Source organism: Culex pipiens, chromosome 3 (genome assembly GCF_016801865.2).
Source record: "Culex pipiens pallens isolate TS chromosome 3, TS_CPP_V2, whole genome shotgun sequence".
NCBI classification, from domain to species: domain Eukaryota; kingdom Metazoa; phylum Arthropoda; class Insecta; order Diptera; family Culicidae; genus Culex; species Culex pipiens.
Window position 1 is genome coordinate 80,280,574 of NC_068939.1, and position 16,686 is coordinate 80,297,259.

Here is a 16,686-nt window from a genome sequence, read left to right on the forward strand (position 1 = left end):
GTCGTCGCGAACAGCGACATTTTTTTGTGACTCAAAAGTTTTGATTTTTTGTCCCCTAAAAAATATATCAAAAAAGTTTTAAAGTTTTTAGTTAGTTTAAAAATCGCCAATTTTTTTCCGATGTACCAATACTTTTTTTGAATACTCCTCATTAATACCTAAAACTTTTCTGAAGACACCAAACCGATCAAAAATTCCTTCAAAAGATCCCGGGCAGACGGTAATAACAAAATTCATGCCATTTCAATAACAAAAACTGTTAAAATAACAGAAAGTGTTATGGAATCTTCTTGAAAAATAATAAGAGTAAGAGTAAGAGTTTAATAACAGTTTATGTTATCATAGCAAAACTTGTTATTGGTCTGATATTGGTTGAAAGCCAAAACAACTTTGGAAAAACATTTTTTGTTATGGAAGAATACCTCCAACTGTTATTGGGATGATCGGATTAGTTGTTAAAATAACAAAAAATAATAACAAAGATTTGTTCGAAGAATAACTAAAAATGTTATGAGTCTGTTATTGCAATAACAATCCAATAACAAAAAAATCATAACGACGAATAACAAATCTTGTTATAAATAACATAAAATGTTATTGGCCTAGTATTTTAAAATATCAAAAAAAATTATTCCCGAGTTATTTCCGTCTGCTCGGGATAAAGATTTTCGAATATTTTGTACCATTTTTGTATGGACAGTTGTCAAAATTGTATGGGTAAACCAATGACACAAAATGGCTTCTTTGGTCATAGGGAAGGCCCCCAAAAAGTTTGAGCCAAATCAAAAAATACAAAAAAAAATAAAAATGATCGAAATCGGCCGATTGCGTAGAGAATTTCTTACATTTAACGTTATTTATAAACTGCTTAGATTTGTACTAATCACTCAAGTACAAGAAAAGAGCCTCTCTTGAACTTGAATTTGAAGTTAAAAATGCTACTAATGTCTTGCCAAATTAGTATCTAATCTGTTAGCGATGGAATGACCTGTAACCATTTAAACTATTTCAACCAGTTCAACCTCAGACAATGTTGCTTCCCCAGCTTCTTTTCACCTTCAGTACAAATCAGCTTGATTCATAGTACATTCCTCCCGCTGCGCTGTCCCGTGCAACATTGCAGTTGGTCTAAATCTTCCTAATTAGCCCAGATAACGCGTCGTACACACTCGAATCGGTTTACCGCAACAACTCAGTGCGCATTTCCTTTGGCTTTGCGTTTGAAAATGGTCCTCTCAACCTGGGGAAAGACAGAAAACAACAGCGAGACTCTAATGATAACGACTCATCGGCACATAAACATTAGCCACGCCATAGCGAAGAGTGTGCAACAAATTGGCACAACACAAAGTTGTACTCTGCGCAACCTTGAGCAGGAATCAATTAGAGTGGTCTTTTTGTGTTTTCACTAACAAATTTATGAGGTTAATTTTTTTTTCAGAATTTTGCCAAATTTGATAAAAAATTTCATCTTAATTAATGTTGAAAATTCATGTGGCAAAATAAAATCTTCAAACTTTTTCACCGTGCTTTACGAGGAGCTGTGTGCGTTCGAAATCTAAATTGCAAACCATCTTCTCGTGCTCCTCCCAAGTCGAATCGTGTCGTGCTGTTGTCCCTGGGGGAACCTACTCCGAAGCCCCAGGAATATAGGGCAGGAGGAAAGACCAACCTCCAATCCACACAGTTGTGTCTTTGCAGCAGCACGAACGGGAACAGGTTCCATTTGGTTTGGCATCATTAGTTCAAGATTTGCTCGTTGAGTGAGTTGAGTATGGTTGTGCTATTTTATAGCCGGTTCAGCCGGCAAAGAAGCCGGTCAGGTATAGGTATCGTGAAACTGTGCAACGAACGAATGGGACCTGTTCTTTGAATTGAAGCTGACGGCTTCATTATCGGAAGGGGCCAAAGTTGCTGGCGAACTTGGAATGGAAATGTTAAAGGATTACTGACGGGAAGTGTCTTTGTGGTCAATATTAAGCTTCTTATAGTTCTATCGTTGGAAAAGGATTCAAAGGTTTATGAAACATTCAGTGTTGTGGCATAGAACTGACATACAGTCATGCCCCGGTTTTGCACGCCTCGGTTTTGCACTGCCCCGGTTTTGATTCGTTCAGCTGAAACAAAATTGGCTTTATTCGTATGGAAAATCATGCAAACATCAAAATATTATAGTGTTTTGGAATCGGGATGATGTCAGCTATCCATTGAAATTATTATTTCATGAAAATTTTCACAAAAATACGTATTTTTCCTGTATTTTGAAAATACAATGTTTCTCGAAAAAATACTCAAAATTATTGTTATTGCAATATGGGTATCAAATGATTGGAATTTTTTCATACATTTCGAATGTAAAATATTTTTTTTTGAAAACACTCAAAATTTTCACAAAATTACGTATTTTCGAAAAAAAATACTCAAAATTTCAGTTTTTACAATATGGGTATCAAACGATTGGGATTTTTTCATACATTTCGAATGTAATAACAACATATTTTGAAAACACTCAAAATTTTCACAAAACTACGTATTTTTGAAAAAAAATACTCAAAATTTCAGTGTTTACAATATGGGTATCAAACGATCAGGACTTTTTCATACATTTCGAATGTAATAACAACTTTTTTTTTAATTTTCAAAATTTTCTCAAAAGAACGAATTTCGAAAAAAAAATACTTCAATTTTCAGTTTTTTACAATATGGGTATCAAACGATCAGGATTTTTTCATACATTTCGAATGTAATAACAATATTTTTTGAAAATACTCAAAATTTTCACAAAACTACGTATTTTCGAAAAAATACTCAAAATTTCCGTTTTAACAATATGGGTATCAAACGATCGAGATTTTTCATAAATGTTTTTTGAAGATACTTTAAAAATTTTTTTTTAATACGTAGCATAGTGAAAATTTGGAGTATTTTCTCAAATTTGCGTTTTAACTTTTGAAATGTGTTGAGTAGTTTTTCGAAAATACGTAATTTTGTGAAAATTTTGAGTAATTTCAAAAAAAATTTGTTATTGCATTCAAAATGTATGAAAAAATCCTGATCGTTTGATACCCATATTGTAAAAACTGAAATTTTGAGTATTTTTTTCGAAAAAACGTAGTTTTGTGAAAATTTTGAGTGTTTTCAAAATATGTTGTTATTACATTCGAAATGTATGAAAAAATCCCGATCGTTTGATACCCATATTGTAAAAAACTGAAATTTGGAGTATTTTTTCGAAAATACGTAGTTTTGTGAAAATTTTGAGTATTTCCAAAAAATGTTGTTATTACATTCGAAATGTATGAAAAAATCCTGATCGTTTTATACCCATATTGTAAAAACTGAAATTTTGAGTATTTTTGAAAAAAATACGTTGTTTTTTGAAATTTTTTAGTATTTTCAAAAAATGTTGTTATTATATTCGAAATGTATAAAAAATCCCAATCGTTTGATACCCATATTGTAAAAACTGAAATTTTGAGTATTTTTTTTCGAAAATACGTAGTTTTGTAAAAATTTTGAGCATTTTCAAAAAAATGATTTAACATTCGAAATGTATGAAAAAAAATCTGATCATTTGATACCCATATTGCAATAACAATATACTTTTTTTGGTTTCTTTAGAGAAAAAAATGCATTTTCAAAATACAGGAAAAATACGTATTTTTGTGAAAATTTTCATGAAATTATAATTTTAATGGATAGCTGTCCAAAACACTATATTTTTTTGATTTTTGCATGATTTTTCATACGATTATAACCAATGTCTCCCATATAGCCAAAATCCCATAAGCTCTGTGCTTCAGTTATGCACGCCTCGGTTTTGCATCCGTCATATGCGGTGCTAAACCGAGGCACGACTGTAAAGCCTCATAGTGATGCTAGATGGTAGAGTTTTTGTCAAGAGGAAGTCCATAATGGTCCACTTGATCCTTCACTTGAAATTAACATTAGGCGTCATCCATAAAGTATGTCACGCTCTTGGGGGGGAGGGGGGGTCTGAGCAAGTGTGACATTGCGTGTTATAAGTATAGGAAAACCGTGACAAAGGGGGGGGAGGGGGGTAAATTTTGGCTGATTTTAGCGTGACGTACTTTATGGATGAAGCCTTATTCATCTTTATAACACTTGTTGCATCACGAGTGTATCTATTTATATTTTAAGGATAATTTAAGACGATTGAATCAAATTTATTTAAGATCTTAGTTTGAAAGAGTCCTTTCTATATCATCACTGATCGCTATGCACGTCGTTGGAAAATTTTGTTGAGTTCTCTTCAATAGTTTAATTTGACATCTTATTTGCGTCACTCAAACATTTCATAGTATTCAGAACTGTTACACGATAAACAAAAAAAAAAAATCCCATAGCAATGCGGCTCGGAAGGCACGGAAAAAAAGGATCACAGTTATTCTTCAAGAGAGTATGATGCCAACGCAAAATAAAGTTCGCACATAAACATGGAGCGCGTGCGGCTTGAAAAGATAACTTGAATAAAACCACTCATATGGAAATGAGAAACGAGATGAAGAGGCTCATTACAGAAAATGCTCACGTGAATGGCAAATGTGAAGTGCATACTGATGTTCTCTTAGGGAGATGAATACGAAGGAAGCTAATCCGAAACCTTACTTTTTACTGAGTGTACATACAATTCATACAAAATATTGTAGTCTTCAAATGTCTATTCAGCCAAAATTTCTATGAACAAATGAAATAAACTCAGAATAAGGGCGCGAGTTCCCAGTAGTTCCCAAAAGGACAAGTTAATTCGGTTTGCGTGTGGTGAAACACACGCGTATCTGTCCCCGATGAGTCCTTCCAGAAAATTCGTTTTGGAGCAGATGAGGGTGAGGATACGAGGAAAAAAGGAAACAGTGTGAAAAGGTCACAATCACCCAAGAAAACATCCCCATTGCATGACACGACAGGATGGACGATTTCACCGCAAATTACGTAAAATGAGCACGCATCCGGATCCGGTTGACCACGCAGATTCATGCGAATTTTGTTAGGTTTAAAAAAACATCGAAAACAGCGGCTCCCACGCGACACTGAGCCATTTGGAATGTAACTTTTGACAAATCATCTCCCGAAATGGTTTTCTGGTGCTCAGCTGATCCATCGCGCGTTCTAGGGGGGGGCGATGCAGATCATCTATCACAATCGGAATCATGCTAGGCGTGTGGGCCGGAGCGAGCTGTCAAATTCATCAATCATTCCAGGAATCGTAGCTTCCGGTGAGAAACGGGAACAGGCTGGATTTTGGGGATAGAGTATGTTGAGTTTAAGGGTATCCTTTGAGTTAACCTTAAGAAGAGGATCTTAATTGGTAAATATGTCAGTGTTTGAATTTTAATTTCACAGATTGAATCTCCATCAAAAGAGTTTCATTTGTATTTTACCTAGTTTTTGCCTTCCTCACTGAGGTAAGGCTATAATCTTGCTGTAAAAATGAAGTTTCTCAGAAAGCTCGCAGACCCACTTTCATGTATACCTATTCACTCAGAATCGAAAACTGAACAAATGTTAGCCGTTCATTCATTCCCAAATTTGAAGTTTTCAAGTGCTCTAAAACGTGCTGTCCCTGTTCAGACTGAAGGCCCGATTCGCCCCAGTTGACGGTATTTTAAATAGATATTTTTTTCTATAAAGTTGTATAGCATACCAAATTTGATCGAAAATGTGTTAAAAATGACAAGATTTGGCATACTAACTAACCCTACAATCGTTGGCATAGTAAACAACTACACACTCGAAATCAATTTTTGAGTTCGGCAGAATATGACGCCGAGCAAAGTTGTAGGTATGGATACGGACTACACTGGAAAAAAATGATACACGGTAAAAAAAAATTTGGTGATTTTTTATTTAACTTTTTATCACTAAAACTTGATTTGCAAAAAAAACACTATTTTTATTTTTTTTATTTTTTGATATGTTTTAGAGGACATAAAATGCCAAATTTTCAGAAATTTCCAGGTTGTGCAAAAAATCATTGACCGAGTTATGAATTTTTTAATCAATACTGATTTTTTCAAAAAATCGAAATAACGTAATGATTCGAATTCCCGGACGCTTCGAAGCCCGGACACTTCATCTTGTATTATCAATTATTTGGATATAAGTTCGCATTACTTACTTTACTTTATCAGCAACAGGTCTATCGACCCAACGCTGAACTAATCGAAGATTTCCAGGATGCTCGATCTTGGGCCGCTCGTCTCCAGTCGCCCACAATGTTGGCCGCTCTTGCATCTTCGTCGACTGCACACAGCCAACGCGTACGAGGCCTTCCACGAAGCCGACGGCCCCGTCCAGGTTCGCTGCTGAATATCGTTTTAGCCGCCCGCTCGTCCGACATTCTGGCTACATGTCCAGCCCACTTCAGCCTGTCGTGCTTGATGACTTTTACGATATCAGCATGTTTGTAGTCTTGGTACAGCTCGAAGTTCATGCGCCTGCGCCACCGGTCTTCTACTTGCTTGCCGCCGAAGATAGAACGCAGGATTCTCCGCTCGAAGACCCCAAGTGCTCTCTGGTCAGCCTCCTTTAGCGTCCACGACTCGTGACCGTAAAGAGCTACAGGGAGTATCAAGGTCCTGTACAGCGTGATTTTCGTAGGCGTCCTTAGGCTGCGGGACCTTAGCTGGCTACGAAGACCGTAGAAGGCCCTGTTTGCAGCACTAATCCGCCGTTTCACTTCGCAGCTCACATCGTTGTCGCACGTCACAAGTGTACCAAGATATACAAATTCATCCACCACCTCATATCTTTCTCCATCTATTTCCACCTCCGAAACACCATCACCTGCACTGCCACGCGCTCTGCCAGCAACCAGATACTTGGTCTTGGCAGTGTTGATGGTCAGTCCGATCTTCGCAGCTTCCCGCTTGAAAGGGACGAACGCCTCCTCCACTGAACGACGGTCGATACCAATGATGTCGATGTCGTCAGCGTATTCAAGCAGCATGTGCGATTTAGTGATGAGTGTTCCGTTTCTATGCACGCCTGCCCTTCGAGCCGCACCTTCCAACGCTATGATGAACAGTAAGTTCGAGAGAGCATCGCCCTGCTTCAATCCATCCAACGTAACGAAAGCTTCAGATGTCTCGTTAGCTATTCGCACGCTTGATTTTGCTCCGTCGAGCGTTGCACGAATCAGTCTTATAAGCTTCGCCGGAAAGCCGTTTTCTACCATAATCTTCCAAAGTTCGTTTCTTTTGACTGAATCGTACGCCGCCTTGAAGTCGATGAACAAATGGTGTGTTTGCAGGTTGTACTCCCGGAACTTGTCGAGGATTTGTCGCAGAGTGAACATCTGGTCCGTCGTTGACCGACCCGCTCGAAAACCGCACTGGTATTCGCCGACAAAGGTCTCGGTCATCGGTCTCAGCTTGCTACACAGGATGCGGGAGAGTACTTTGTACGCTGCGTTGAGGATTGTGATGCCTCGATAGTTGGCACAATCGAGTCTTTGCCCTTTCTTGTAGATTGGGGTGACGAGCCCGTCTAACCAGTCGGTCGGAAGCTGTTCATCGCACCAAATGCGTAGGATGATTTGGTGCAGAATCTCGGTCATCCGCGTACTCCCGTGCTTGAAAAGTTCGGCCGGAAGTCCGTCCTTTCCCGCGGATTTCCCGTTCTTGAGCTCTTTAACAGCCTTAGCTACTTCCTCCAACGTAGGCGGGTCCACAGCTTTTCCATCTTCCTCAACGTGTATCCTGTCCTCGACGATTTCCTCTCGTGTCTCACCGTTCAACAGCTGCTGGAAGTGCTCCTTCCACCTAGCCGCCACCGCAGTCTTGTCTGTCAACAGGTTGCCTTCCCTGTCGTTGCACATCACAGGGGAAGGCGTGGTTTTCCTTCTTACACCGTTGTAAGTTCGCATTATTAATGTCAAAACTATGTTATTTGATGAATTGCAACATCAACTTTCATTTAAAGTTTGTTTGAACGCTGTAGTTAATGCAAAAACAATTAAATACAATAAAATTATAAGCTTACCAAAAATGCGAAACATTTCATTTGAAATATTTCATAGGCGTTCGAAGCACCGGGAAAGCAAAGCAGAAATTTATGGTTTCGATTTCCTTAAATTCTAGCAAATTTTTATATAAACTATCAATTGTTTTGATGTTAACAGCTTATTTGAGACCTTAAGAATGCCATTCACTAACATTTCAGTCCAAATGTGTGCTATTCATAAGTAAAATCGAGTGTCCGGAATTCGAAGCAAAAGTGTCCGGATTTCGAATCAGCTTTTATCAGTGTCCGGGATTCGAAGCACAACAAGTCATTTTAATTTTAAAATTCTGATCAAAAATTGTTAGAAAAGACATATTTTTCATGCATTTTCTTGAAACTGACTGTTTATACTACATCCTGATGATGTTTCTACATTTCCAACTTATTACATGATTTTTTGCCAGCTATAACAAAATTGATATGCTACTAAGTGTCCGGATTTCGAATCATGACGTTATTGGTCGCAAATTTTTTTCAACTTCATTTTTCGATGTAAAATCAAATTTTCAATCAAAAAGTACTTTAGTAAAATTTTGATAAAGTGCACCGTTTTCAAGTTATAGCCATTTTTAGGTGACTTTTTTGAAAATAGTCGCAGTTTTTCATTGTTTAAAATTAGTGCACATGTTTGCACACTTTTGGAAAAAATATTTTTGAAAAGCTGAGAAAATTCTCTATATTTTGCTACTTCGGACTTTGTTGATACGACCTTTAGTTGCTGAGATATTGCAATGCAAAGGTTTAAAAACAGAAAAATTGATGTTTTCTAAGTCTCACCCAAACAACCCACCATTTTTTAATGCCGATATCTCAGCAACTAATGGTCCGATTTTCAATGTTAATACATGAAACATTTGTGAAATTTTCCGATCTTTTCGAAAACAATATTTTCAAAAAAATTAAACCAAGACTAACATTTTAAAAGGGCGTAATATTGCATGTTTGGCCCTTTTGAAATGTTAGTCTTGATTTTAAAATTTTGAAAATATTGTTTTTGAAAAGATCGGAAAATTTCACAAATGTTTCAAATATTAACATTGAAAATCGGACCATTAGTTGCTGAGATATCGACATTAAAAAATGGTGGGCTGTTTACGTGAGACTTAGAAAACATCAATTTTCCTGTTTTTAAACCTTTGCATTGCAATATCTCAGCAACTAAAGGTCGTATCAACAAAGTCCGAAGAAGCAAAATATAGAGAATTTTCTCAGCTTTTCAAAAATATTTTTTTCAAAATTGGGCAAACATGTGCACTACTTTAAAAAAATGAAAAACTGCGACTATTTTCAAAAAAGTCACCTAAATATGGATTTAACTTAAAAACGCTGCACTTTATCAAAATTTCACTGAAGTACTCTTTGATTGCAAATTTGATTTTACATTCGATTTTTTGAAAAAATCAGTATTGATCAAAAAATTCATAACTCGGTCAATGATTTTTGACACAACCTGGAAATTTCTGTAAAGTTGGCATTTTATGTCCTCTAAAACATATCAAAAAATAAAAAAAAATTAAAAAAAGTGTTTTTTTGCAAATCAAGTTTTAGTGATAAAAAGTTAAATAAAAAATCACCATTTTTTTTTACCGTGTATCATTTTTTTCTAGTGTAGTCCGTATCCATACCTACAACATTGCCGAAGACACCAAATCTATCAAAAAATTCCTTCAATAGATACAGATTTTTGAATTTTCATACATTATTTTTGTATGGACAGCTGCCAAATTTGTATGGAAAATTATATGGACAAACTAATGATGCAAAATGGCTTCTTTGGGTATACCGAAGGCACCAAAAAAGTTTCAGTCGGATTAAAAAATACAAAAAAAATCGAATGACCGAAATCCTAGAGAACTGCTCAAATGACAATTTCTGTCAGATTATGCCGAGCACTCAGTTAAATGAGATTAGAATGCCGAGTCTCGGTTTTGGAGTGTGCCGAGAACCTCGGTACCATAAAAATCTTCCAAGTTCGGCATAATTAACTGTCAAATTATATTAAAGTGCCGAGTTGCTTGGTTAAAATCAAGAGCAGCCATGTTTATGTTCCGGTAAAGTTGAATCAGGACAAATTTTACATGCTGAAATTGGAAGTGGTAAGTATTTGTTAAGATTTTAAATTAACTTTTGAAAATCATTCTTGAATTATTGTTTTTATTAAAAATATATTCTACAGGTTTTAGCTCATGAATAAATAGATAAGCATCGAATTTACCTTTGAAATCATACTCTACGTGCTTTAACACTTGAAACAACATATTTTTAAGTTTTCAATTATTTTGAGTTTTTAAAATATGTTTGTATTCTTTGAGCTCACAACGATTTATGGGAATTTTTCGTTGTATGAAAACATTGTTTCTGAAGCTAAAACCTATCGAAATTCGCGGGTGAGCCCAAAGGTTGCCGCAAAATCGCCTTTTTGAGAAAAACAAAACCAACAAAAACAAAACAAAACCTCGCCTCCCCCGTTCGTTTGACATTCTACCGAAACGAGCAAGAATGAGAGAGCGAGAGGTTGAGAGAGCAACTAAGAGAGAGAGAGCGCATGAGCCTTCGTGTCGGGTGGCTGCTTGAGTACCGAGCTCGCTTTCATTCGTTTCAACTTCGTGTGCGTTTAGTGACTTTGTTTGAACTTTGTTTCAACATTCAAATATCGCATTCAATATCGATGATGAATGCTCGCTGATAGATCTTTCAAATGTCGCTCAGTTTCACTTACTGACCATTCCCCGTCTATGCCGTGTTCTCACATCATAAGGAAGCATAAACTAGAGATTTCTCTCGAGAATATGTTTTTTTTTTCCTAAATTGAATTGAATTGTAAGAAAATTTGCAGTAATAATTTTCAAGAATATAACTAAACAATCAACTATAGACACTTCACCTTAATTCAACTGCGCACTTTCCCCCGTGTATAACGCTCTAGTTCAGTGCATGTTCCGGATGATTGGCAACAAAACCTATCATCATCATCATCGTTCCCTCCCATAGTGGGAAAGTGTGATTGCTGTCGATTAGTTGTCTGGATTCTCCCCCCACTGGATCCTCCAAGTCCCCGTCTGGTCCAGAGCCTGTGAGTGCTAATGTTCGCCCTAATCGATTGATGTGATGGATAGGCATGTGCCAATACTACACACTCCACCTCTCTCTGATAACCATATTTAGGTTGAAGGGTCTTCCCACGCATTCCGACCGTGTTTGCGTGGGTGATTACACCTTGTGGCTCAGCTACAAAATATTTAGATATCGACGGGAAAACGTGTCGCCCGATACACGTGCCGGACGAAAAGATTACATTCGAAATAAAAGTGAGATTTATGGCACGCGGAAATGGCTTTTGGGCTCCAAAGCGTGGACGCAACGTGTATCATTTTTCGATTTTTCATCTCCTGAGAGGTCAAAAGCAATAAAATGTTGGGTGTAAAAATCAATTTCAACGCGTCTCGAACAGCCGGTCATAAACAAACAATGAACCTTTTTGTCGTTGATTTCTTGAAATATTGATGTTGCAGTCCGTCACACATCGCGTTGACGGCGGCAAATTGCGACGCCTCACGAGAGGTTTGAAACACGAAGGTCACATTACGCTACATATGCTTCAATCACACTTCTGGGCGCGGGGAATCAACATATGGCTTGACACCGCGCGGTGTCATAGCAAGGACCAAACCGATTATTTTCTCCGGTAGACACGCGAAGCGTCTTTCAGGGACGTGCTTAGGGATCAACGATACAATGTGTTCAATCACAAACGTTCATGTATTACAAGCGAACTTTAGGCAACGATCAGCTTCTGGTTGATGGCATGTCCGACCAGTGGGGCCACATGGACCGATCCGGGGTTGGCCGCGACGTACTTGGCCGCTGGAATCGCAGCTCCAAGGTAGTTGTTGTATCCGTAGCCGTAGGACGACGCCAGCGGAAGTCCCCACGGGTTGACCTTGGCAACGTTGGCCTGGACAACGGTCTTTCCACCAAGGCCGTACCAGTTGTTGGTGTAGCCGTTGGAATAGGTCGCTGGCCAAGCCGCAGCCGAGGACCACTGGTTGATTCCGTACGGGTAGCTGTTCAGACCATTCCAGGAGTTCAGGCCATTCCAGGAGTTCAGGCCGTTCCACGAGTTGAGGCCGTTCCACGAGTCTACGCCGTAGGTGGACACTGCAGGCCACGCCGACGGGACATATCCAGCTTGGGCGGCAACGGCCAAAGTGGCAACGAACAGAGCGATGAAGGCCTACGGATGAAGTTGTTGGTCATCGGTTCGTTGAAAGAGATTTGTTGGCGGACTTACCTTCATGGTTTCACGGATGGTTGAGTCTTGGACGAACCTGATTTACTGAAGAGTTGTTGATGAACTGTATTAAACGATGGTTTTCGACCTCAATTTATACCAAATTGGTTGAAGGTGACAAATTTCATTTGCACTTCAAGACAATCACTTTACAAAAGCTTAACCCAATTTAATATGTGTTGAACGCTACGGTTGGACGATTTTAAAGGAAAACCAACTAATTTATTAAACTTAAGGAAACGATAGTGTTGATATGAAGTTGACCGTCGACCCAAAATCGTATAAAATCGCTCGTCCGAATTCTTGTCAGTATAGTTCATCAACAGTTCATACAAAGACAACTTGTCCAGGTCTCAACTAGTCGTCAAAAATGAAGGTAAGTTCACTACCAAGTCTAGCCCGAATCGCATACCAAACCAAAAACTTCTTCAAAAGGCCTTCATCGCTGTGTTCGTTGCCACTTTGGCCGTTGCCTCCCAAGCTGGATATGTCCCGTCGGCGTGGCCGGTGTCCACATACGGCGTAGACTCGTGGAACGGCTGGAATGGCCTCAACTCCTGGAACGGCCTCAACTCCTGGAACGGTCTGAACAGCTACCCGTACGGAGTCAACCAGTGGTCCTCGGCGGCGGCATGGCCAGCGACCTACTCCAACGGCTACACCAACAACTGGTATGGACTCGGTGGAAAGACCATTGTCCAGGCCAACGTTGCCAAGGTCAACCCGTGGGGACTTCCGCTGGCATCGTTCTACGGCTACGGATACAACAACTACCTGGGAGCGGCTATTCCGGCGGCCAAGTACGTCGCAGCCAACCCCGGATCGGTCCATGTGGCTCCACTGGTCGGACATGCCATCAACCAGAAGCTGATCGTGGCTTGAGATTGACTGTGTAGTTGGAATGTGATGGAATAAAGGAAACTTGCTGTGATTTAACTGTTGGCTAAATTTTAAAATGACTTCAATTTTCAAAAACAAATATGCAAAAACACAAGTGTAAAAATATCTGAAATCAAAAAAATTGTATTGAAAATAAAATAAATCTACTAACATTATTGATTTTTGCTTTAAGAGGCAGTATTTGTAAATATTGCTCGGTTTGTTCTAGAGGTCGTATCGAGGTGCTCCGATTTGGATGAAACTTTCAGGGGTTGTTTGTCTATACATGAGATGAACTCATGCCAAATATGAGCCCTCTACGACAAAGGGAAGTGGGGTAAAACGGGCTTCGAAGTTTGAGGTCGAAAAACCATAAAAAATCTTAAAGTTGCTCGCATTTCCGTAAAACTTCATCAATTCCAACTCTCTTAGATGCATTCGAATGGTCTTTTGAAGCACTTCAAAATGTGCCATAGACATCCAGGATTGGGTCGACTTTTTCTCTTAGCTTTTGCAAATTACTGTCAAAAATGATTTTTTTCAAAACCTTAATATCTTTTTGCAACAGCCTCCAACACCCATACTCCCATAGGTCAAAAGATAGGTAATTACATGGACTATAAGCCTACGGAAATAACTTTTTGGCCAATCGCAGTTTTTCTCATAGTTTTTAAATTTTTCTAGAACAAACATTTTACAACGTTAGTTTTTGCCCTGTAGGCCAAGAAGACGGCACTTTTTGGTCTCAATTTTGTCATATTCGGAATCCTCGGACAATTTCACGTAAGTTAGAAGTGTTAGAGTTGTAAATTTGATTGGAAAAAATGCCATTTAGAATGAATTAAAATATTTTTTAACAATTTGTTGGATTAGGGGTAAAACAGGTTTTCGCCTACTTGATACAGCATTTGACGTATTGATCGCAGGGTAAATAAGGTCTCTTACTTTTTTCAAAAAAAATTTTTTTTAAATTATTTTCAAAATCAAATTTACAACTCTAATACTTCTAACTTACGTGAAATTGTCCGAGGATTCCGAATGTGACAAAATTGAGACCGAAAAGTGCCGCTATGGCGGCCCACAGGGCAAAAACTAACGTTGTTAAATGTTTGTTATAGAAAAATTGTAAACCTAAGAGAAAAACTGCGATTGGCCAAAAAGTTAATACCGTAGGCTTATAGTCCACGAAATTCCCTAACTTTTGACCAATAGGAGTATGGGTGTTGGAGGCTGTTGCAAAAAGATATTAAGGTTTTAAAAAAATCAATTTTTAACAGTATTTTGCAAAAGCTTTGAGAAAAAGTCTAACCAATCCTGGATGTCTATGGCACGTTTTGAAGGGCTTCAAAAGACCTTTCGAATGCATCTAAGAGAGTTGGAATTGATGAAGTTTTACTCAAATGCGAGCAATTTTAAGATTTTTTATGGTTTTTTGACCTCAAACTTCGAAGCCCGTTTTACTCCACTTCCCTTTGTCGTAGAGGGCTAATATTTGGCATGAGTTCATCTCATGTATAGACAAACAAACGCTGAAAGTTTCATCCAAATCGGAGCACCTCGATACGACCTGTTACACATTGGTGAAAAACTCGCTCTTAAAGAAAAAAAAAATATTATCGAAAGTTATTCTCATTCGTGCAGCTGCGTCCAAAAAATTGCAATTTGCAATAAAACAAGGTTATCGCATATTCGTTTGATTGCGTTTGATTCGTTTTTTTAAATATATTGTCAAAATAACTGTACCAATAACAAAAATCTTTGAAAAATCCAGTAAATCCAACTGATCTTATGATCTTATGTCAACTCAGGTCACTTATTCTTTTAAATTTATTATATTTTAAAACATTTTTCCAAAAGAAATCATGATAAAAAAATATTTCATCCACATATTTGCAAATTTCTGGCATAAACAAAATTGTATTATTTTGTTTTTTTTTTTGAAATTTTTCGGGAGTTTTAAAATAATTGGTGGGTTATTCCACCTTAAACCTATCAGCCAGCACACGAAATCAATTATTGTTAATCAATTTATACCATCAAAACTATTAAGAAACTCGATTTTCATCCAACTATTAAACTCTAACCTTCAAATTCATTAATAATGATAATAATCTCGTGAACATAAGAGTAAAAAATTACCAAAACTAGAAAAAAAACTATATCACATTTATCAGAATCACGATGAAGAATTTAAAATTTAATGGGTAATTCTCTACCAACTCACACGAAATCGGAAAAGTTGCCCCGACCCCTCTTCGATTTGCGTGAAACTTTGTCCTGAGGGGTAACTTTTGCCCCTGATCACGAATTCGAGGCCCGTTTTTTGATATCTCGTGACGGAGGGGCGGTACGACCCCTTCCATTTTTGAACATGCGAAAAAAGAGGTGTTTTTCAATGATTTGCAGCCTGAAACGGTGATGAGATAGAAATTTGGTGTCAAAGGGACTTTTATGTAAAATTAGACGCCTGATTTGATGGCCTACTCAGAATTCCGAAAAAACGTATTTTTCAACGAAAAAAATACTAAAAAAGTTTGAAAAAATCTCCCATTTTCCGCTACCTGACTGTAACAATTTTTGGAACATGCCATTTTATGGGAAATTTAATGTACTTTTCGAATCTACATTGACCCAGAAGGGTCATTTTTATCATTTAGAACAAAACATTTCATTTTAAAATTTCATGTTTTTTTCTAACTTTGCAGGGTTATTTTTTAGAGTATTACAATGTTCTACAAAGTTGTAGAGCAGACAATTACAAAAATTTTGATATACAGACTTAAGGGGTTTGCTTATACACATCACGAGTTATCGCGATTTTACGAAAAAAAGTTTTGAAAAAGTAACTTTTTGCGTTTCTCTTTGTTTCGTCGTCCGTGTCTGTCGCGGGTGACCATGAACGGCCATAATCAACGACGACCAGCTTTTTCAAAACTTTTTTTCGTAAAATCGCAATAACTCGTGATGTTTTTAAGCAAACCCCTTATGTCTATATATTAAAATTTTTGTAATTGTCTGCTCTACAACTTTGTAGAACATTGTTACATTCTTTAAAAAAACCCTGCAAAGTTAGAAAAAACACGAAATTTTAAAATGAAAAATGTTGTTCTAAGTGAAAAAATGACCCTTCTGGGTCAATGTAGATTCGAAAAGTACATTAAATTTCCCATAAAATGACATTTTCCAAAAAAATGTACAGTCGAGTAACGGAAAATGGCAGAATTTTGCAAACTTTTTTATTGTTTTTTTTTCGATGAAAAATACGTTTTTTCGGAATTCTGAGTACGCCATCAAATCGGGCGTCTAATTTTACATAAAAGTCCCTTTGACACCAAATTTCTATCTAATCACCGTTTCAAGCTGCAAATTATTGAAAATCACATATTTTTTCGCATGTTCAAAAATGGAAGGGGTCACGATACATCAAAAAACGGGCCTCGGATTCGTGATCAAGGGCAAAAGTTACCCCTTAGGACAAAGTTTCACGCAAA

General features: G+C 37.6%; 4 protein-coding genes across 7 annotated transcripts in view; 1 reads left to right on the forward strand and 3 right to left on the reverse strand.

Annotated features, from left to right (window-relative positions):
* The window catches only part of LOC120429275 (tyrosine-protein kinase Src64B), a 162,447-nt gene that overhangs the window by 36,366 nt on the left and 109,395 nt on the right, over nt 1-16,686 (reverse strand). The window lies entirely within an intron of this gene.
* Nucleotides 6,161-7,840, reverse strand: LOC120414200 (uncharacterized). Its single transcript, XM_039575284.1, has one exon. It carries the CDS (start codon nt 7,838-7,840, stop codon nt 6,161-6,163), a length of 1,680 nt encoding a protein of 559 aa, XP_039431218.1.
* Nucleotides 11,498-12,407, reverse strand: LOC128093486 (uncharacterized). Its single transcript, XM_052710388.1, has 2 exons — nt 12,317-12,407; nt 11,498-12,259 (listed from the first exon to the last, which is right to left on the reverse strand). Exons 1-2 carry the CDS (start codon nt 12,320-12,322, stop codon nt 11,801-11,803), a joined length of 465 nt encoding a protein of 154 aa, XP_052566348.1. The 5' UTR covers nt 12,323-12,407; the 3' UTR covers nt 11,498-11,800.
* LOC120414206 (uncharacterized) lies at nt 12,642-13,387 on the forward strand. Its single transcript, XM_039575291.2, has 2 exons — nt 12,642-12,692; nt 12,752-13,387. The coding sequence occupies exons 1-2, from the start codon at nt 12,687-12,689 to the stop codon at nt 13,196-13,198; spliced, it is 453 nt and encodes a 150-aa protein (XP_039431225.1). The 5' UTR covers nt 12,642-12,686; the 3' UTR covers nt 13,199-13,387.